The 21,969-nt window shown below is 37.6% G+C and overlaps 1 protein-coding gene across 1 annotated transcript in view; it reads right to left on the bottom strand.

Moving 5' to 3' along the window:
- The window catches only part of TRPM3 (transient receptor potential cation channel subfamily M member 3), a 297,803-nt gene extending 279,023 nt beyond the window's left edge, over positions 1 to 18,780 (bottom strand). The window contains exons 1-2 of the mRNA XM_005897493.2: positions 18,649 to 18,780; positions 211 to 424 (exon numbers count right to left, since the gene is read on the bottom strand). Of these exons, the coding sequence (XP_005897555.1) occupies positions 211 to 424; positions 18,649 to 18,651 (217 nt within the window). The 5' untranslated portion in view covers positions 18,652 to 18,780. The remainder of the gene's footprint in view (positions 1 to 210; positions 425 to 18,648) is intronic.
- Positions 18,781 to 21,969: the final 3,189 nt, after the last annotated feature.

Here is a 21,969-nt window from a genome sequence, read left to right as displayed (position 1 = left end):
AATTCTTGGTGGAGAAATGGCAGTACAGTTATCATTTAGGTAGAGGAAGGAGTGAGAAACACTGAAAGGAGCAATAACCAGCAACTGTGGACATAAAGGGGTAGGGGATGAGGTGAGGATATGCAAACATATTTAACCTTAGAAGAAAGTGATCTTAGTCACACATTCTTGTGATCTTATGCTGACCTTCTCTGTCCTACTTCCAATTACCTGTGTTAACTCCTCCAGTGAATATCCATGCTCCAGTTGTCATGGCTGCTTTGATGAGACCTTTTCCAAAGACTTGCTTGAGTTTTGGCTGGAGTTCAAAGTTCTGCAGGCCCCCATGCACTGAAATGAGAAGCTTGGGAAGCTCCAACTGCCATTCCTTGGTCATCAGGTGTAGGAGGAGATCAGGTTTTGTATCGAAAGATACTCGTACATACTAGAAAAAGAATGACCGTTGATTAGGGAGGCAGGGCAGGGTGGCTGTAGCTGCTTGTCTTTACTGATTGCAATGATATGTGCAGTTACTTGAAGAAAATGTCTTGTAAGAAATAAATTTTTTTTTTTAAAAGGGCAAATCAATTGCTTTACTGAAGACCTTCATTAGATAAAGAGATTCACCATTTTTAACAGGTTTTTTTGAAATTCTGAATGACTACAGATTTTAAAATTATTTAACTTTCTAAAATGCAGTATAAACACAGCTTTCCCCAGGATGACTTCTTTGCTCAAAGGAAATCGTATTTATATTTAATCTTAACATTTGTGCAACAGTTCAAATGTTGCTACCATTTTCAATATAAGCAATCCCTTTATAACAACTGAACCTATATATGACTGTTTCTGTGACCCTATTATTTTGATAGGTTTAGAAAAATTCTACAGTTCTACATAATGTAACAAGAATGTTTAAATATGGTAACAGCTGATTACATTTACTTAAACCTAAATTAACTGCATACAAAATGTTTGCTTTATCTTTCAAAGAAAAGTGACAAAAGTCATGCCAATTATTTTTATAGAATAGTTGAAAATATTAGAGTGCATAGCAGATATCAAGGTATTTACATATGCAACTAGAAATAAAGTTATTGTAAGCATATATAAATAAAATTCTATAAATACATACAATGACAAATATACATACATATATATATATATATATATATATATATATATATATAAACTAAACATTTAGATGGGCTTCCCATATGGCTTAGGTGGTAAAGAATCTGCCTCAATACCGAGACCCAGGTTCTATCCTGGGTCCAGAACATCTTTCGAGAAGGGAAAGGCTACCCATCCTAGTATCATTGCCTGGAGAATGACATGGACAGAGGAGCCTGGAGGGTCTCAAAGGAGTCCATGGGGTCTCAAAGAGTCAGACATGACTGTTCAACTGTCATGTTATATCTTTTTTAAAAATTATATAAATATTCTCATTTAAATCTTTGTTTAATTATATAAAGATTTCATTTCTATCTGGAAACAACTAGAATACCTGGCAAATGCACTGAAAAGCCTTTTGCAATGCATTGCTGAGCTGGCATGAAAAGAGAGAATATTCAGATACCTAAAGAAAGTGGAAGCTGGAATCTCAGGAAGTAAGGAATATCAAGGGAAGCTTTGGTCTTGAGGCTTTCTCCTAAACCCTGGAAGACCCTGAACAGCTGTTTTAATAGCTTAATGCAGTATTGGGGTCATAAGGAGAGACCCCACAGCTTTATGTGTGGGGTCTCTCTTTAAATTCTCCTCTGGTTATTTATAAACAAAAGTGGGCCCTCATACAGATTTTGGTCTACACCTGCATTCTCAGTGTGGTCTGAGAAACATCAGAGTATTTAATGTAAGTGGAGTAATGGCTCCAGATAACTGGCAGAAGCACATGCAAATTATTTGTGGAGGAATGTATCATCAATCCAGGTCTCAAGTAATTCTCTTGGGAAAATAAGCATTTCATTGTAAAAAATATTACAAATTACATAAGGAGATAAAGCAACATGAATGAGAACCAAAAGACACAATAGGTAGCAGAATAAGATCCTCAAAGATAGTAAAATGCTCTGACAGAGAATATAAAATGGCTACATTTAATATGTTAAGAACATAAATGAGAAAGCTGAATATATGAATAAAGAAAAAGATGATAAAAAATAATCACATACATTTGAAAAAGAGTAAAAAACAGAACTTCTAGAAACTAAAATGTAAAAATTTAAATGAGAAATACAATAGAAAAATGCAACTATAAGATCAGACATTCTAACTATCAGTTCAGTTCAGTCACTCAGTCATGTCCAACTCTTTGCGACCCCATGAACTGCAGCACGCCAGGCCTCCCTGTCCATCACCAACTCCAGGAATCCACCCAAACCCATGTCCATTGAGTTGGTGATGCCATCCAACCATCTCATCCTCTGTCGTCCCCTTCTCCTGCCCTCAATCTTTCCCAGCTGAAATCAGGGTCTTTTCAAATGAGTAAGCTCTTCACGTCAGGTGGCCAAAGTATTGGAGCTTCAGCTTCAACATCAGTCCTTCCAATGAACACCCAGGACTGATCCTATAGATACAGAGAAATAAACCAGACGCAGCCTAGAAAAACCGGAGAATTGGAAACACAGAAGAAAATGTGATAATTTTATAGGAGGTAATCAGAATTCTAGATAGAAATAAAAGAGATAACAGGGAAGAAACAATACTTGAAGAGATATCAGCAGGGAATTTCTCAGAATTACTAAAAGATTCCAATTCTCAGATTCAAGAAGTTCAGTGAATCTGAAGCAGGATAACTAAAAAGAACCCCCATCCATACATCAGTCATAGAGAACACCAAAGGGTTGGAGTGGGAGAAGCATTCAAAAGGAGCTAGAAAAGAAATACTGATTACCTACAAGGAAACAGTCACTAGACTGAAGGCTTATTTCCAACAGCAACAATGGATGCAAGAACAGCGTCTTCATTGTGCAAAGAGAAATTATTTGTCAGTGTAGAATTCAACAAAAAGTATCTTTCCAAAATAAGATCATTTTACAGACATTTTCAGACTACTAAAACCAATGGCAACCCACTCCAGTGTTCTTGCCTGGAGAATCCCAGGGACGGGGAAGCCTCGTGGGCTGCCGTCTATGGGGTCGCACAGAGTTGGACACGACTGAAGCGACTTAGCAGCAGCAGCAGCAGCAGACTTCACTGAAGGAATTTTTAAAATACATGGAGCAGGCAGAAGTTACATGATCCCAGATGGATGATCTGGGATACAAGAAAGGGTAGTAAATAAAGATATTAGCATAAACAGAGTAAATCTTAAAAGACGTTGGTTGTAAAATATAAAATGATAATAGTGTCTAATTTATGGTGGAAAGGGATAGAATAAAGTGCTGGATAATATAGAATATAAATTAGGAAGCAACAATGAGAATTAAAGTATTCTAAAGTCTACATATTGTGAGAGAAAAGTATTAAGTTTGGAATTCGTTAAATATTAATGTTGAAGCTGCATAACAAAAAGAATAGACTTGCATGTAATTATACAAGCATGCTTACAGATGTATAACTATATACAGGTATCCAGGGCATGACAATGTATTGTTATATTTTTTGGATCTGGGAGATCCCATTACTATAAAAATCTCAAAAAATATATGTTATTCTTTTGTTAAAGTATATTTTAAGTATATTTAGCTGAAATGTGAGGCAAAAACATACAAAATAGGAAAGTAGCTTGATAAATTAAGCTGCATCAAGAAATACCAAAGAGCTAGAGTTTACAATTTATTGTACATATACTAGAAATACAAAGAAGTATTAGAATTTAACTAGCTGATTTTATATTGATTTGATCTACATAGCAAAAATTAAATCCATAATGGAAAGAGTAAAGGTTGGCAATTTTAGCTAAGTACATTATATTAATATAATTTTATCACTTATATCAACAGAATTTAACTAGAGTTTATAATGTGTGAAATAGGAACCTTAGGGCTGGAGAGAAGGTATCGCAGTGGTAGAAGCAAATATAAATGTTTCTTAAATAAAAGTTTTAAAAATTATCATTGTTATATTTGTTATCTCATTGAGTGACTGTTTATAAGAAGGCTACCTATATAATGGATGCTATGTTTTCTGTGCCTATACACTGAATTTATGCTACTTAAGTAGTCATAATTTGGGAGCTTTACTAGATTAAATTTATATAATTTTGACTAATTCTAGAAAGGGATACTTAGTCAAATAAAGTAGAACTGAGATTCAGAAGGCTTCAAAACTATATAAACAGTTCTGTATGGGAGATGCTAAAAAACTGCATTTCCAGTTATTCAATATCTTGATATCTCAACATCACTCTCTTATTCCTTCAAAAAAATAAGGATCCATATTCTTCTAAGGTGAGATATAAATTACACTTCTAAATATAGAAAAACATTTAAGTATAAAGATTCTTCTAAAATTATATGCCCCTTCCAAGCCTAAATAGTTGTTTCAGGCTTGTGATTAGGATTATAGCTTTTTGAACTTCAAGATACCTCACTGAGTGTCCCCACCTGCATGTTTCATTTAGCCATGTCAATAATGTGATATTCTGAGCCATAGGGAGTATCTGGGAACAGACACACCTACATACTAACTCAGTGTGAAGAGAGACTACAGTCACACTAAATTACTACAGAGACTGTGTAATAATTTTCATAGGCTTAACCTAGCTAAATATGCATTCTGGAGTTCAATTATTTACAGTGATTAGTAAGAGTAACTCAAATATGTTTTTAGGAATAAGTCTCACTTGGTAAATAATTCACTTTGGAGCTTCTAATGTTATATATACAACTTACCAATAAGGAACCAAATTTACTGATCACATGAACAGTTCACTGGAAAACTACCAATTTAGTGAATATTTTAAGATTCCTTTTGAACTAGATTAATCTTTTTCCTAGTTAGGAAACCAAGAAAAGCTTGTTTATGACCACAAAACACTTGTTACCCAGTTAATAAGTTCTCCAGTGGAGATGAATGAATGACCTTAGATCACCTTCTCCCTAGCTCTCTATCTTACTGAGGAAGAAAGGAAGGCCTGTGTAAGGTCCTTTTGTTCATAAGCTCTCTTTCCATATTTCGCCTGGCTCTCAATTTCTTAACTACTGAGAAAAACACCCTAAATCTACAACCAAATCCCTTGTGTTCCAGGCACATATATGCTGTGTGTGAATTTACACTCCAGGTCTCTCTGACGCCAGGTCCTTACTCTTGACCTCAAAAACATAAATGCCTTTTCTCTCCTTACTTCTCCTTTTCCTTTACCTATAACCAAGCAGTCTGCGAGTTCTAATGACCCATTTTCCAAATCGTGTTCTCAACCAGGCCTTTCCCTCTATTGCTTTAGTTGCTATTTTAAGAATAAATGCTCTTACTAGGATGTCAGTATGTGTCATGACAACAGTCCTAATGGCTTTTCTAACCCTGTGTTCTCAATGAGACACCAACAGGTGACTCCTATCCCCAATACCTTTTTAATAATACTATTTTTCAATTCAAAGGTTTACATCACATGTAAACTCCCATTCTGCCTGTTGTGATCTCCACAATTTGGCCTTACTCTACTTATTTAGAGGCATTTCCCCCACTCTTTTCTGTATTTGGTTAATTCTATTCCTCAAGTCCTGGAAAACCCAGTTTCTCCCCTTTCATCTACATAAATCATTCTTGTCTTTCAAAGGCTCTTATTGACTTTTCCTTAGAATGCAAGCTCATGTTGACACAGTATAACTCTTAGTCAAACTCAGTATAATATACATAGATATTTTCCCCATTGTTTCTTACATGTGTCGGTTTTATCTCCCCATTTGCAAGCTATCTGAGGGGAGGGGGCTCATGAGTTACCTGACCTATGAGTTTAGATAATCCTTTCCCTCCTGGCTATGGATGTAGCTACAATCTCAGAAATAAAAAGGAGTTTGGAAATATCATAGCAATCATGGGAACTAGAAGTCAACTGTTTCAGTTCTTCTGCCTTATGGATGAGGACACTGAGACCCAGGGAAATCAAGTGACTTGGACATCAGAATTATTAATAGTTATCTACTAGTTAACCACTCACCCAATCCATTATTAAAGCAACTGTTACAGTGGAAACTCTAGGTTGAGCTGGGCTCCTCAAACTTTAACATTGAAAACTCATCTGGGAGAATCTCAAAAATTCAGGTTCTTATTCAGTAGGTCTGAGGTGGGACTTGAGGTTTTGCATTTTTAACTAGCTCCCAAAAGGGACCACATGAGTAGAAAGGATTACAACTTTTCCCAGACCAAAGATTCTAAGGGGTGTGTCTTGTGTTTATCAGTGGGCCAAAGGCAAGAAAGAACACTTTAATATTTTACATAAAAATCAAGAGAAGAATGGAGGAAAAACTGGAAAATTACTCAGGCCATGAGAAATAGGAAAGTGCAGTCATTAATAAGCTACTCAATTCCAACTACCTGATTCTTTTTTACCAGGACTAATTCTTATACAATGGAATCCATGATTAACTACATTATTTATGTTATCTATCAGCCCACCCCTGATTATCTAGAAGCTGATAAATAACACAAATACTAGCTGTCCCTGTCCCTTTATTGTTGGCCATTATTTTAGATTTATTTTGTTCTTCTCTTGGAGAATAAAAGATCTTTTAAAATGGAAGTATTTAAATGGATCAATCCATTACCTTTTGTCATGTTTTTGTTTAGCAGCTCAAGGAAACAGTTTAGGGATACAAGGGTAATTAAAATTAAGGGATAAAAGGATATTTTATGATTACATGGAGACTTCAATTTTTAAATTATATTCTTATGCCCATAAAAATCATGTTATTCAGTAACCTCTCCTGGAACTGTATTAGTAATATAACAGTTAATTCTTGTGCCAAAATCAGCAGCTTCAGGTTCATAAATGGTTGTACCCAGAGCAATTAATTCATTCCTGCTAAATGGTCAATGTGATTAGAAATTAGGAGCTATTTTGGTTATCAAGGTAAGTAATTTTCCCTGTCCACTTGTGAAGTCATTAATTGCTAAGGGGTCACCTTACAAATAACCAGAAATCTTCCTAACATGTATACTAAATTCTGTGACCTGGGCAGTACTCTGATGCAGTGATGCTTGCTCCCATTTACAGGTTTCCCTGGAGGAAGGCATGGCAACCCACTCCAATATTCTTGTCTGGAGAATCCCTATGGACAGAAGAGCCCCGGGGGCTACAGTCCACGCGCCCCGTCGGACACAACTGAGCGACTAAGCACAATCATGTGCAGCAACACACTCAAGCATCAGATACTGGCACTGTAAGTCGTCTGATCAGTTTGAGACCCTCTCTTGTGAAATGAGGGTAATCCTGAACACCACATAGAACACTAAAGAGAAAATTGTGGGAAAGACCTGGAAGGAAAACCAATACATGGAAATTAGACTATAGGCACTCACAAATGACTTTTGTACCACATGACCTACATAACTTGCCTTTAATGTACCTTTCAAAGTAGACCTTTGTGAGTTATCTGGGGAGTGACTGGTACAAGTTATAAAAAGTACCTATCCAGAGGGAAACTTCTACCTATGTCTGTGGCCACCAATCCTATCCTTCTCCTTCATGCCTTTAGTTCCCTAATTTTAATTTCTAGAAATAAATTGAGCTCAAATGAGTTATCCACACCTGTACTAACATCATTAGTGTCCCTGCCTGACAGGAGACAGCCTGTGTGATGAGCTAATGAGATTAAGAAGAGTATCTAAAGAAAGCACTATACAAAACAGAAGTTAGTTCTGTTTGAAATTGTACTACGTGATCTATTCCTAGGTGCTTTGGAGGCCAATGCATACAAGCATGATTTTCACAAGAACACTTTGAATTCCAAACCACAAACTTACAAATGAAATTTTGTAAGTAAGTCTATAATAGCAAATTAGAGTTTTTGTTTTGTTTGAGTGGCAGAGGGCTTTGGTATCTAAAAATTTTGAGTTTTTGCTTTTTCCAGTTGTTAAGTTTTTTTGCTTGTTTGTTTAGCAGGTGATTTCACTGCAGTTTTTCCTAAAGCCACTCTAACCTGCTCCATCACTAGAAATGATAACTATTCACTTGTCAAAGCAGAACTCAACTTTACTACGGCCTCACTGCATTAAACTGGGAGGGAAATCACAGAGGTGCCACAGATCAGACAGCATTCTTCTCTTCAAAACACCCAAGGTGGTGAAGGCTGAGTGGAGAAGCAGCCATCACTACTTAGAATAGACTGGGGCTGTTTAATTAGAAATAATAATAATGTTTCTTAAGAATTCTGAACTTGACCCATTGTGCAGTAATTTGTCTCTGGTTTTAAACTAAATTTTTACTCACATCGTTTTGCCCAGCTTTTAAATGAAAAGGTAAAATAACTACAGGACAATAAATCTGGTTACACTTCAGGAAATGGTAAATGGCAAATCTTTCTAACCCTCACTGAGAGACCATCTTCAATTCTGAGAAATAATCAATTGGTATATTTCAGTAGTACTTTCTCTGAGTAATGGAACTACTACAGCTAAACCTATTTTAATAGTATTTTTAATGCCTTTCTTCTGAGCACGTAGAGGGAAATTTGCCCCATTTTCCTCTATAGAGAACTGTGACAAGCATCTTTTCATTTTCTAATTCTCTGTAGCCCCATTTAAATGAGTAGTTTTAATTAAAGTTGTGGCCAAGGAGAATATGTTGCATCAGACTCCTGAGACAATTTTGCTGATGTCAGCTTTCCAAGTCCATGGAGCCTTTGGTTTTTCACCAAGTGTTTAATGCTTACAGTAGTTTAATGTGCGAGCTGAACCACTAGAAAGAAAGATCCCTAGAAAGAAAATATTTGGAATGCAAATGTAAGGTGTCACTGTTATAGGAGTTTTTGTTTGATTGACTCACAAAATATTGGGAGTGAAAATGCCATTGTAATTTATCCTATATTGCTTTTAGGATTCTTCAATATTAGATAACAGGTGCTCCGGGTGATTGATGCTGATAAGCCAAAACTAAAGGTTTAGAAATAATATAAAACTTCACTGAGCATATGACCTAGTTGCAGGGGTGTACTCTGCGAATTTTCTGCCAGAATTGCTTTTGTGTAAAATTTCCTAGAGCAAGATGGGTTTCTTGAGGAAGGTTAGTTCTTACTTCTCTATAGGTCTGTGATTAAGATCAGAAGTTTAAATGATACATTCTAGCTTTATTCCCAGTTTCTGAAAGGTTTTTCAAAGGTACTGCCAATAATCTCAATAGTCTAGAAATTTCAAGGTGGAAAATGGAAAGCAACAGAGCAATTACAAAACCCCTCAAAAACTACACCATGCTATACAAAGCTGCTTAGTTAGCTATAGTCCAGTGATGAGGCGTTTTGTTTTGTACTGGGATTTATTTAATATATTTTGTGCATGTCAATCGATGATTCTCATTTCAAATCTCCATAATGCAAAGAAAGACAATTTTAAGACAAGAAGATTTAATCCTAAAGCATTTTAAGAGTATAAGGTTGTAGATGTCATGCTGCTGACAGCATGCCCTTCCCCGGGCACACACCGAGTATTATATCTCCTCAATCTCACCTATCCCCTCTCACACCCTCACCTTAATGCTCAGAATAGAAAGATTGCATCCTGGCTGACTCAATACTTAGAGCTCTAAGTGTGAAATGAGGCATAGCAATAATTCTCTAAATTATATGAAAACTGTAATAAGGGGCTCAACTTGATCTAATAAGCAAAGTGAATATCAAGGGAAAACCTGAAGAGAATTATGTAGGTGACTTGAGAAGTTTAAATACAAGTCCTTAATTAGGTTATACTTACCTGGTCCGTAGGTCAGCTCAGCAGTAATTGGAAGAGATGATTAGTAAGCAAATGAGATTCTAATTAAGTCCAGCACTGCTTCCCTCTCTAAATAGTTTAACAGCCTCAGCCCCAGATATGAAGAGTCTTTGAGAAGGGACCCAACGTCTGCTGTCAGACCATCTTATTATTGCTAAGTCAGTTTTAAAAAGTTGCCTGGAACCTAGTATAGTAAGAAAATGCCTAAACCAGGGCTTCAGTATCTTAGAACCTTCTTTTGTCCCCGAGTTCTGATTTTATGAGGCATCTGAATGAACTGCTAGGTCATTTAATCCCCAGGAATGGACGTTAGGGGCATGCAGTTTGGTAGGATGTGGCTTCATGTAGAGAAGAGAGGAATGCAACTCCTTCACTCACTGTCAGCTTTGCACAAGACTTCTTTCTGTGCCACAGTTTCTCTCTCCATAAAGTAAGAGAGATGCTGGTTTCACTGCTGTTTCACTGGGGTTTGTCAAGCCTGAGAATTAGGGACAGAACACCAAAAGTACTGGGAAGGTCTTAGATAATAGTTTCGTTAACCTAGGATATAATTTTATGAAGAACTCTTTGTGTTCACAGCTTTTGAGTTCAGTTAACCTCAACAAATACTAGTGATCTTATAATTCTACTAAAAAGTTTTCAAAACCCTTAGAAAGGAACTGGCTTCCCTTTGGCTCAGATGGTAAAGAATCCACCTGCAATGCAGAAGACCTGGGTTTGATCCCTGGGTTGGGAAGATTCCCTGCAGAAGAGAAGGGCTAGTCGCTCCAGTATTCTTGCCTGGAGAATTCCATGGACTATATAGTCCATGAGGTCTCAAAGACTTGGACATGACTGAGCGACTTTCACTTTATTTCTTCACAGAAAGGAACTAGTAACATATAGTAACTAGCTTCTTTTCAAAACATCTACTATAGTCTGTACCAGGCATACAAGACAGAGAAGAAAAAGATTTGACAAAGAGTCCTAAGGATCTTTAGTTCAAAAACTAGCTTTGTCAAATAACTGGGTGACTCTCAGAAAATAATTTAACTTCTTTGGGCTCGAGTTGCCTATCTGTAAAATAGGTAAAGAGATTGGTATCATTTAGTATTTTTAAGGTTGGCTGAACAGTAGAATAACTGAGCTAACTTTTAAAACACTTTGGATGTCCAGGTTCTTCCCCAGACCTCTGGGAATGATTCTGGGCATGGGCATTGGTAGTGGCCCCACAGGTTATTCTGAGCCTCCAAGTAGAGAACCACTGCATTGATCTCTCATTGTCTTAGGTGATCAAAGTTCTGTGACATCATGGTGTGCTGTCTATGTAGTGACACAGATACAAATGTGAGATGTGGTTCTCACATAGCTCACCACATTTTAATAATGAGTCCCTTTACTTCAACTGAATCTTCCACCAAACTATGGCACATTCTGCCTCACACTGTGTCCAGACCACATTGGCATTTTGACCCAAGTGCGTCAATTTGGGTTGTCTTGAGGGGAAAAGTTAACGTTATATCTTATTTATTTTTTTTTAATTAATGAAGGTCAAAGTTAACCTGCCCTCTAGAATTTTTTGACCACTTTGTTAAAAATCATTTCAACTTTCAAACGTTCTTGTTAGGAGAAGGGGACCAAAGACATATTAAGTTAGTTGGCCTATTTCACTTCAATCTTGGTGAATAATTTAACCATGCCTCCCCCATCTAAGGATTGGCACTCTTAGACAGTAGGTGCTGATTTTTCCCTTTGACAAACTGCATGTCAGTTTGCTGGAGAGAACAAGTGGTAAAGAAGGCACATGCCTGTGTGCTCAGTCACTCAGTCTTTTCTGACTCTTTGGGACCCCATGGACTGTAGCCCTCCAGGCTCCTCTGTCCATGGGATTTCCCAGGCAAGAATATTGGAGTGGATTGCCATTCCCTTCTCCAGGGGATCTTCTAGACTCGGGGATTAAACTTGTGTCTCCTGCATCTCCTGCATTCGTAGGCAGATTCTTTACCATTGAGCCACCTGGGAAGCCCATTAAAGATGGCACAGGGTGGCAAAAAATGACTGTCCTGCCTGATAAAACAGGTCATCTGTCCTGTGGATAACTCCACCCCTTTTTCCAGACAGGAGAATCAGAATAATTCAAGGCAAGGGCAAGGGCAAGGGCAAGGTACGGCATGTGGTCTGTAGTATTTCAGGGCAAGGTAAAGACGTAGCTATCCCTGCCTCAGCTGGCAGTACTTTGGTGGATTTTGTGAACAACTTTATGGGAGGTCTCACCCCCACTGGATACTGAGCACTTCCCAGGGAGGAAATGGTAATCCATTGTTGGGTTGCCTATCCACTGAGGTTTGGGGCTGTCAGTCATAGGGAAGGAGTACTGATTTCCTTATCCCTGCTGAATGCCTTCACTTTCATTTTATACTGGGTCCCACAAATCACGTAGCTGACCTTGCCTAACCCGACTGCCAAGATACAACTCTGAGTTTGATATAACTATGTGAGGCCATGGGGAGAACTGTCAAAGTTCAATGTCCTTATGTGTTCACTCTCCTGGAACACAGTGAAAGATCTAGCTGCCTCTTGAAGTTTTTTCTCTATTCCTAAGTATCACATTATACACATATCATATATTAACTGTGTGACATGGGGCAAATTATTTACATTTCTGTACTTTAAAATGTTATTTTGTCATATAGGAAAAATAATACTAATGTCATAAACATGAAATATATAAATAAATATAAATACTTGGCATAGCACTGGGCACAAGTATTAATCAATTTTAGTTGAATAAAAAATTCATTATTTTTTATACACTCTGAAAATCATTGCAAAAGTATTTTGATTACTACTTTGAAGGATACACATTCTAGTAAATATATTTGAAGTATCAATCTCCAGGGTTCTTAGAAATTTTAAATTCACTAAAAACTCTTCAGGAGGGGAAAATTTTTAGGTAGAAGAAAAACTGTATGAAGAGAAGGAATCCTTATTGCCAAATTTAGACTTAAATTGAAGAAAGTAGGGAAAATCACTAGACCATTCAGGTATGACCCTAACCTTACAATTATACAGTGGAAGTGACAAATAGATTCAAGGGATTAGATCTGATTGACAGAGTGCCTGAAGAACTATGGATGGCGGTACGTGACATTGTACAGGAGGCAGTGATCAAGACCATCCCCAAGAAAAAGAAATGCAAAAAGACAAAATGGATGTCTGAGGAGGCCTTACAAATAACTGAGAAAAGAAGAGAAGCAAAAAGCAAAGGAGAAAAGGAAAGATATACACATTTGAATGCAGAGTTCCAAAGAATAGCAAGGAGAGATAAGAAATCCTTCCTCAGTCAGCAGTGCAAACAAATAGATGAAAACAATAGAATGGGAAAAACTAGAGATCTCTTCAAGAAAATCAGAGATACCAAGGGAACATTTCATGCAAAGATGGGCTCAACAAAGGACAGGAATAGTATGGACCTAACAGAAGCAGAAGGTATTAAGAAGAGGTGGCAAGAATACACAGAAGAACTGTACAAAAAAGATCTTCATGACCCAGATAATCATAATGCTGTGATCACTCACCTAGAGCCAGACATCCTGGAATGTGAAGTCAAGTGGGCCTTAGGAAGCATCACTATGAACAAAGCTAGTGGAAGTGATGGAATTCCAGTTGAGCTATTTCAAATCCTAAAAGATGATGCTGTGAAAGTGCTGCACTCAATATGCCAGCAAATTTGGAAAACTCAGCAGTGGCCACAGGACTGGAAAAGGTCAGTTTTCATTCCAATCCCAAAGAAAGGCAATGCCAAAGAATGCTCAAACTACCACACAATTGCACTCATCTTACATGCTAGCAAAGTAATGCTCAAAATTCTCCAAGCCAGGCTTCAACAGTAAATGAACCATGAACTTCCAGATGTTCAACTTGGATTTAGAAAAGGCAGAGGAACAGGAGATCAAATTGTCAACATCCACTGGATCATTGAAAAAGCAAGAGAGTTCCAGAAAGACATCTATTTCTGCTTTATTGACTATGCCAAAGCCTTTGAATGTGTGGACCACAACAAACTGTGGAAAATTCTGAAAGAGATGGGAATACCAAACCACCTGGCCTTCCTCCTGAGAAATCTGTATGCAGGTCAGGAAGCAACAGTTAGAACTGGACATGGAACAACAGACTGGTTCCAAATCGGGAAAGGAGTACGTCAAGGCTGTACATTGTCACCCTGCTGTTTTAACTTATACGCAGAGTACATCATGAGAAACGCTGGACTGGAAGAAACACAAGCTGGAATCAAGATTGCCAGGAAAAATACCAATAATCTCAGATATGCAGATGACCCCACCCTTATGGCAGAAAGTGAAGAACTAAAGAGCCTCTTGATGAAAGTGAAAGAGGAGAGTGAAAAAGTTGGCTTAAAGCTCAACATTCAGAAAATTAAGATCATGGCATCTGGTTCCATCAACTTCATGGCAAAAAGATGGGGAAACAATGGAAACAGAGACTTTATTTTCGGGGTCTCCAAAATCACTGCAGATGGTGATTGCAGCCATGAAATTAAAAGACGCTTGCTCCTTGGAAGAAAAGTTATGACCAACCTAGACAGCATATTAAAAAGTTGAGACTTCACTTTGCCAACAAAGGTCCATCTAGTCAAAGCTACTGTTTTTCCAGTAGTCATGTATGGATGTGAGAATTGGACTATAAAGAAAGCTAAGCAGCGAAGAATTGATCCTTGGGAACTGGGTGTTGGAGAAGACTCTTGAGAGTCCTTTGGACAGCAAGGAGATCCAACCAGTCCATCCTAAAGGGAATCAGTCCTGAATATTCATTGGAAGTACTGATGCTGAAACTGAAACTTTAATACTTTGGCCACCCAATGTGAAGAACTGACTCACTGGAAAAGACCCTGATGCTGAGAAAGATTGAATGCGGGAGGAGAAGGGGATGACAGAGGATAAGATAGTTGGATGGCATCACCGATTCAATGGACATTAGTTTGAGTAAATTCAGGGAGTTGGTGATGAACACGGAGGCCTGGCCTGCTACAGTCCATGGGGCTGCAATGATTTGGACATAACTGAGTGACTGAACTGAACTGAACTGAGAAGCAATCTTGGCTTTGTCCATTATAAGAGGCACAAATGCCACACCCATAGTAACTGTCTAATTGTTGAGGTCTACAATGAATAAAGTAGAGAGGATGCCGGGTAAGAGTTCATTTTCTGCTTTGCTAGAATAAACAGATGTAGGAGGTTGATGTAATGTGGAAGTCAAATTGTATAATTCAGTGGTTTATAAGCCACAAATCTCCAGTCACTAGCAGGTATCTGCAGTGCTAGCCTTCAATCTGTGACTGTCACTAATGCCATCTTATGTAGCCTAGAACTTCGGTGGAAATATGGAGCACCTCTTTGGATTACCAGGAAATAAAGGTAGCTCCTTCACTGCCCCATAACTATGATTTTCATAAATATATTGAGCACTGGCTGTATACCAGGTAATTTTATATTCTTTCTAATCCTTGTAAGAGTTAGTTGCTCAGTCATGTCTGACTCTTTGTGACCCCATAGACTGTAGTCAGGCTCCTCTGTCCATGGAATTCTCCAGGCAAGAATACTGGAATAGGTAGCCATTCCCTTCTCTAGGGGATCTTCCCGATCCAGGGCTTGAACCCAGGTCTCCTGCATTGCAGGCAGGTTCTTCACTGTCTGAAGCTACCAAAGATCCCATAAGGCAATTATGTCCACTTCGTAAATGAGAAATCTTGAGGTTCAGCTAAGTCAATTGGTTTAACCAAGATTTTCTGACCAGCTAGAGAGATTGAGTGTATAAATACAGTTCTATAAAACTTGAAGATTATGCATCTTATTTTAACTGACTGCAAAGCCCCTCTTGTAACTAAAGTAAGTGAAAGCTTGGTGGAAGTAATAACATAGCAAATACTAATTTAGCTTTAACATCAGGTACTGTTCTAAGTACTTAATACATATTGACCCATTTAATCCTTGCTATAGCCTTATATAGTAGGAATTAGCATCTTCATTTTGCAGATGAGGAAACTGAGGTACTGGGCAGTTAAATGAACTGAGCCAGATTATGAACCAGTAAGTGACAGACCAGCTTATAAACAAAGCCATGTGGCTTTGCATTCTGGGCATGACAACTAGGTAAAAGAATTGGAACTTCTTTAATTATTAATATTTTAAAGGGTTATCTGAAAAAGTATGGTTTGATTTTCTATAGTAATTTGCCAAGATATGTACCCAAATGTATATCCTGCTAAACATTAATCAAAATATTTCAAAAAAATTTCAGAGCCTGAAGCAAATAATAATAATGAATAGTAGTAAAAACAGCTGTTGAAATTAATTTTACATCTATAATGTGCCCTGGCACTGTGCCAGATGACTTACATATGTCATCTCATTTAACATTTATAATAATAGTTTTATTATTTCTAGATAACAGAATAAATATCTGAGGCCCAGAGAATTTCCTGGTGGCTCAGTCAGTAAAGAATCAGCCTGCAATGCAGGAGACCTAATTCAATCCATGGGTCGGGAAGATCCCCTCAAGGAAAAAAAGGCAACCCACTCCAGTATTCTTGCCTGGGAAATTCCATGGACAGAGGAGCCTGGTGGGCTACCGTCCTTGGAGTTGCAAAGAGTCGGACACAGTTGAGTGATTAAACCATCAGAGAATTTAATTAATGTTTCTCAAGGCACACAATAAATATATGATGTGTCTGGGATAGACTTTGCATTCAGAGCCCACATTCTTCATTACCAAACTAGTACTCCATTCTTTCATAATTTTTAGTGGTGGAAAACTTTATCTTCTGAGAACTGACCTGAGTTTTAAAAACCAGCACGAGTCATTTGTGACTAAGTCATTTGTTTTTTGAATTTCAGGGACTTGAGATTAAGAACTGACTTATTGGAAAAGACCCTGATGCTGGGAAGGACTGAGGGCAGAAGGAGAAGGGGACAACAGAGGATGAGATGGTTGGATGGCATCACCAACTCCATGGGCATGAGTTTGAGTAAGCTCTAGGAGTTGGTGATGGATAGCGAAGCCTAGAGTGCTGCAGTCCATGGAGTCACAAGGAGTCAGACATGACTGAGTGACTGCACTGCACTGAACTGAGATTAACTTCTGATCAAAAACACCACTTGATGAAAATACAGGGTGCTTTTCTGCTGTGATCGATAAATTGTCTGAAATCAGTCCCCTAAACACATTTTGTGCACTGGTGGCAACATGGTAATTACAATATCCCCAGGTGATGACTTTGGAGGAATGCTCTTCTTACAGAAAATTTATGCTCTACACTTGACAGGCACTGCATGTTAATGAAGGAAATAATGGCTAGAAGCTTATCATATGCCTCTGGGCTTGTGTCATGTTGCTTACAGGCATCATTCAAGCATCTATGTAGTCACTGGGTATACTACTCTATAATGATTGTTGACCACTAAACCACTTCATCATCTGCAGCACTTTTCTTACAGGGAGAACTTGCATGACTTTTAATTAATGCATGGTTCCAGAGGATCCACACTATTTGTGATTCAACCCCATATTCTGAATGAAGACTAAGCTGAGTTGGTAACTCTTATGACCTTTGCGGGAACATGTATCCCTTAAGTGGATGAGGAAGTTACCAAATCTCCATATCCCTTGATTCTGTCTAGGTCAAGACTACCTAATCCTTTCTTTGTTTTCCCAGGTCTTGGTGGAGGTTGCACATAGCATCCTCCTTTCCAATATATTGTTCAGAATTAATTTTCTTAGGAAAGAACTGTGAGAATAGCTTGGTCAGCCATTCTTGGTGAAGAAAATACTGCAGTAGTGGATGTGGAGTGGAGGAGTGGATGGGGGACAGCAGAGAGGGAGAAGAAAGAGATAAAAGAGGTGGCTTTATTGCACATTTATAGACTGTAACTGGTGTGAACTGACTTCCCCTGCATTTTGCAATATGCTTCTTTAAGCAAAATTTCCTCTCCAAACTCAGAAAACTCTGGCATGCCTGAGAACAGTCACCTCCAACTGCTCTACCCTCAACTAACTAACTAACTGTCTCTCTCAACAGTTAGAAGCAAGCTTGTTGGAAAATAGTGTTTCTAGAGCTTCCAAAAACACAGTAGACTTTTTTTCTTGGCAAAATCTGTCAGCCAAGTAGGGAGGAGTCCATGATGAAAGTTATAATTTAGATGTGACAACCCTTAAAAGTAAAATTTGTGTATTTCTGAATGCCTTCTTTCCAAAAAAAAAAAAAAGAAGTGCTTTTCATATGGAGCTATTCTATTGAGAACATTATTGAATGCAGCTGCTTGAAGAAAAAGCACTTAATTTGGATGGCAAGATCTCTGTTAGAACAGTGAAGGAAATACTCTGGGATGATCATTTCTCCCTTAAATTGAGAGAAATGCTAATTACCAGTAAAATGAAATGGAGACCTAAGGGTAAGATTTTTTTTTTTTTAACCAAAGGAGTTAGAAAAATGTCTCAATAGATGAAAGCCAGAAAATAAAATAACAAACAGTGAATAATGATAGAAAGCTACTTGCTACTATTATTAAAAACAATAGTCACTAGGTCTGATCTCATACTAATTATTCTAAAAATCCTGAAAGTAAGGTCTTCTTTCCCCCATTCGATAGAGGAAGAGCAGAGAAGCATAGCAGAAACATAATTAGAGCTGGTCACCCAGCAAGGAACTGGCAAAGTTGAGATTTAGCCCAAAGACTAAATTTCCAGCTTTTCACCACTCCTCTGAAGGACTTGAAAGAGAACTTGAGAAGTGAATTACAGTGTTCTGATTACCATGGCTTTGTTGGAATGGCCGCCTCCTTGGAACTCGATGGTCCCAAAAGCATCGGTGGGGCTGAGTTGAGTGTGCTTGCTGATGGACCACTTCTCAGACTGGATATCATTTCGAGAGAGGCGACTTTCATTTTTCTCATTCTGAAGAACCGAGATACTGGGAGTGAGGCCAACATGCTGGCCTATTAGACGCCCACAGCAACACCTATAACGTAAGAGGTCAAAGTGAACCCCTTGTACTAGTGACAACTGGAATATACACTTAAGGCAATCTGCTGGAGAAATCTACAAACTGTAGCAAGCCAGCAAGTCAGTTTTCAGGTGGAAACCATATGTGGCATACGTGACAAATGGTGAACTCAGGATTTACTTGACAAATTAATACACTTCTTCTCTGGCCCTTCCTCATTTTGCTCTAGCTGTAATGTGCCTCCCATCTTTCTGAACCAACCCCCTTTCACACCAGCCATATTGTTCAGGACTGGAACCTAAGAACGAAAGCCCTGTAGATTTTTCTACTTCTCACTCCTCCCATCTATTAAATCTTGCACAAAGGCCACTGAGCAGCTTTAAGGGGAGAATTTTAACAGGCACATTTAAATAAGGACTCTCAATCACATGTGAGTAAGAACCTAACTTGTCTTTTCCTAATTGACACTCATTGTCAAATATCCAATTCTGAGAATAAAAATTTGCAACTTAAGTTTTCTTGAAGAAACAAGAAAAAATTATTCACAAGATATCTGAAAACAAAATTTATTCCTTACATCATGAAAATGTTGCTTGTACTTTACTACTAGCATTACTATGACTATTAGCAATAATACTGATATGTAGTTACCATTTATTAAATACTAACAGTGTGACATTCATTGTATGGGTACAACATTATAATTTTAAAGGTATTCAAGGTTGTACAGCTGGTTTATATGATTCCAGAGTCTATATTTTAAACTACTTCATTATATTGTCTTTTCATAAAGGCACTTCCAGATATGCATATATTACTTTATCCCAAATGCTTCATACTTTCTATACTTTTGATCATCAGGAAGTAAGTAGAATTTAAAAAAATGTTCTTGAATAGAAATCTGAAGGTCTGCAGTCTAATCAGTAATCTGCTAGGAGTATATCATTTAAAAGTCTCTTTTTTCACTGTAGCTGAGCATGTTGGTAAAAACTACCCATTTTGATGAAATGCTGGAAAAGGAAACCACACTAAATGTATATTTATATTTATATATATGTATATATAAATATAAAATCCATTCTTACAATGATGAAGTCCCTTCCTGAGGGTGTACCTGTTATTTTGTACAGGCTCTCAAAGAATTAACTACAGTCATGGCATATTACATGGTGTGTATATATAAGATTGTTTCAAAGATATTCAGTAACAATGAAATCTATTGCAATGGACAGTGACTAGTATCATAGTTTTGTTCCCATAACTGCTACGTCAAGTTCTTGCTACATTATAAAGACAGCAAGCTTACCTATGGGGGTCTTTGGTGCTGGGGATGATGTGAACACATTCTCTTTTATAAAAGGCTCTTTCTATCCAGGACTTCTGAGCCTGAAAAAAAGGAAGAGGAAAGGGGAACACAGCCTTTAAGTATTTTTGACTAGAAAGCAAAATTCCACAAACACTTAACAGACGGATATCTCATAAACTGAATTGAAACTGTTGTTACTTCACACATAAATGCTGTATATAACAAAATCCCTTACTATCATTATCTGCTGATTAGATTTTTTAACATTATAATGTGAGAATTAAAGGAAAATGACTATAATAAAAAATGCTCAAGTTCATAATGACTTCTGAAGAACAGAAAAATAATGCTATTTACAGAGAAAATGAAAGCTATAGAACAGTATGTTTGTAACCCTTTAGATAACAAGTATTAGTGGCAGGAAGAAATATACCTAAATAATCATAAAGTTTTCATGGCTGACACTTTCATTAGATTTTCTTTATAGAAAGAAAGAAAAATGGTGAGGAAATGACATAATTCAAGCCCTAATCCATCACCACGCTTTTACTAAAATCCAAATTATCAATGCTTGAATATGGAAAGGGAAAAAGGAGATGGAAACATAAGAAAGATAAATGTCTTAATCACATTTCAAAATTTCACAGGTAATTCCTTTGGAAGGAAAGTAGATGCCACGTTTTTTGGCATCACACATGCCTTTCAGCACATGAAATACAGCGTCTTAGAATGAACATTGTTGGGACTGTCCACACAGCAGCCTGGCCACTGAGATTAGGTTCCCAGAAGGATAAAGCGAGTTCCAACAAACTGTACCATCTTTGTTCCAAAACAGTGTCCATCCTTCCTCCCTTAACCCCTTTCTTTACCAGCATTTGAAACAGTATAGGAGTTTCCTATGAAATCTAGTAAACTACTCAGAAGATTCCTTTTCTAAGCGAGTGGTTAAGATAGAAGTTGGTAGAGTAACATGTAATGTTATTTCCACATGGTGTCATCTTCTATCTAACCTAGGATCAGAACAAAATTCCTACTTTTAAAATACACAGAGAGTTTGGGATTGACATATACACATTGCAATTAATATATTTAAAATGGATCACAAACCAGGACCTACTTTCTTGTGTAGAGCATACAAAATTCTGCTCAATATTCTGTTAACAACCTAACCAGGAAAAACATTAGAAAAAAGAATAGATACATGTATATGTATAACTGAATCAAATTGTTGTATACCTGAAATTAACACAACATTGTTAATTAACTGTAAAGTAAAGTAAAGTGAAAGTCACTTAGTCGTGTCTGACTCTTTGGACCCCATGGACTATACAGTCCCTGGAATTCTCCAGGCCTGGTATTGGAGTGGGTAGCCTATCCTTCTCCAGGGGATCTTCCTGACCCAGAAATTGAACAGGGGTCTCCTGCATTGCAAGCGAATTCTTTATCAGCTGAGTTAAGAGGGAAGCCCTAATTAACTATATTCCAATATAAAGTAAAAAGTTAAAAAAATACATACAGGGCCAAAGTGCAAACAAGCTGTTTACTTGGCCTGTCTCAATGACCAATGTTGACTGTTTCAAGTCCCTGTTTTGTTGGCTATAACTGATACTAACTCTTCTAAGGACCCAAATGGCTGTATAAGTTGTGCTAAGGTCTTTGTCCTCAGCCCCTTAATACTGCATCTCTGTCCTCTTTCACAGTGGAGTCTATGTGAGCATGTGGCACTGAAGGCATAACACTTAGATGCATAACAAAGCACATTTTGAAAGTAGCAACACAGGGAATGCTTGAAGGGTACAAAGGACCAGCATCCCATTTCAGTCAC

Source organism: Bos mutus, chromosome 8 (genome assembly GCF_027580195.1).
Source record: "Bos mutus isolate GX-2022 chromosome 8, NWIPB_WYAK_1.1, whole genome shotgun sequence".
Taxonomy (NCBI): domain Eukaryota; kingdom Metazoa; phylum Chordata; class Mammalia; order Artiodactyla; family Bovidae; genus Bos; species Bos mutus.
Note: the sequence above shows the minus strand (reverse complement) of the source record. Positions and strands in the feature narration are given on the sequence as shown.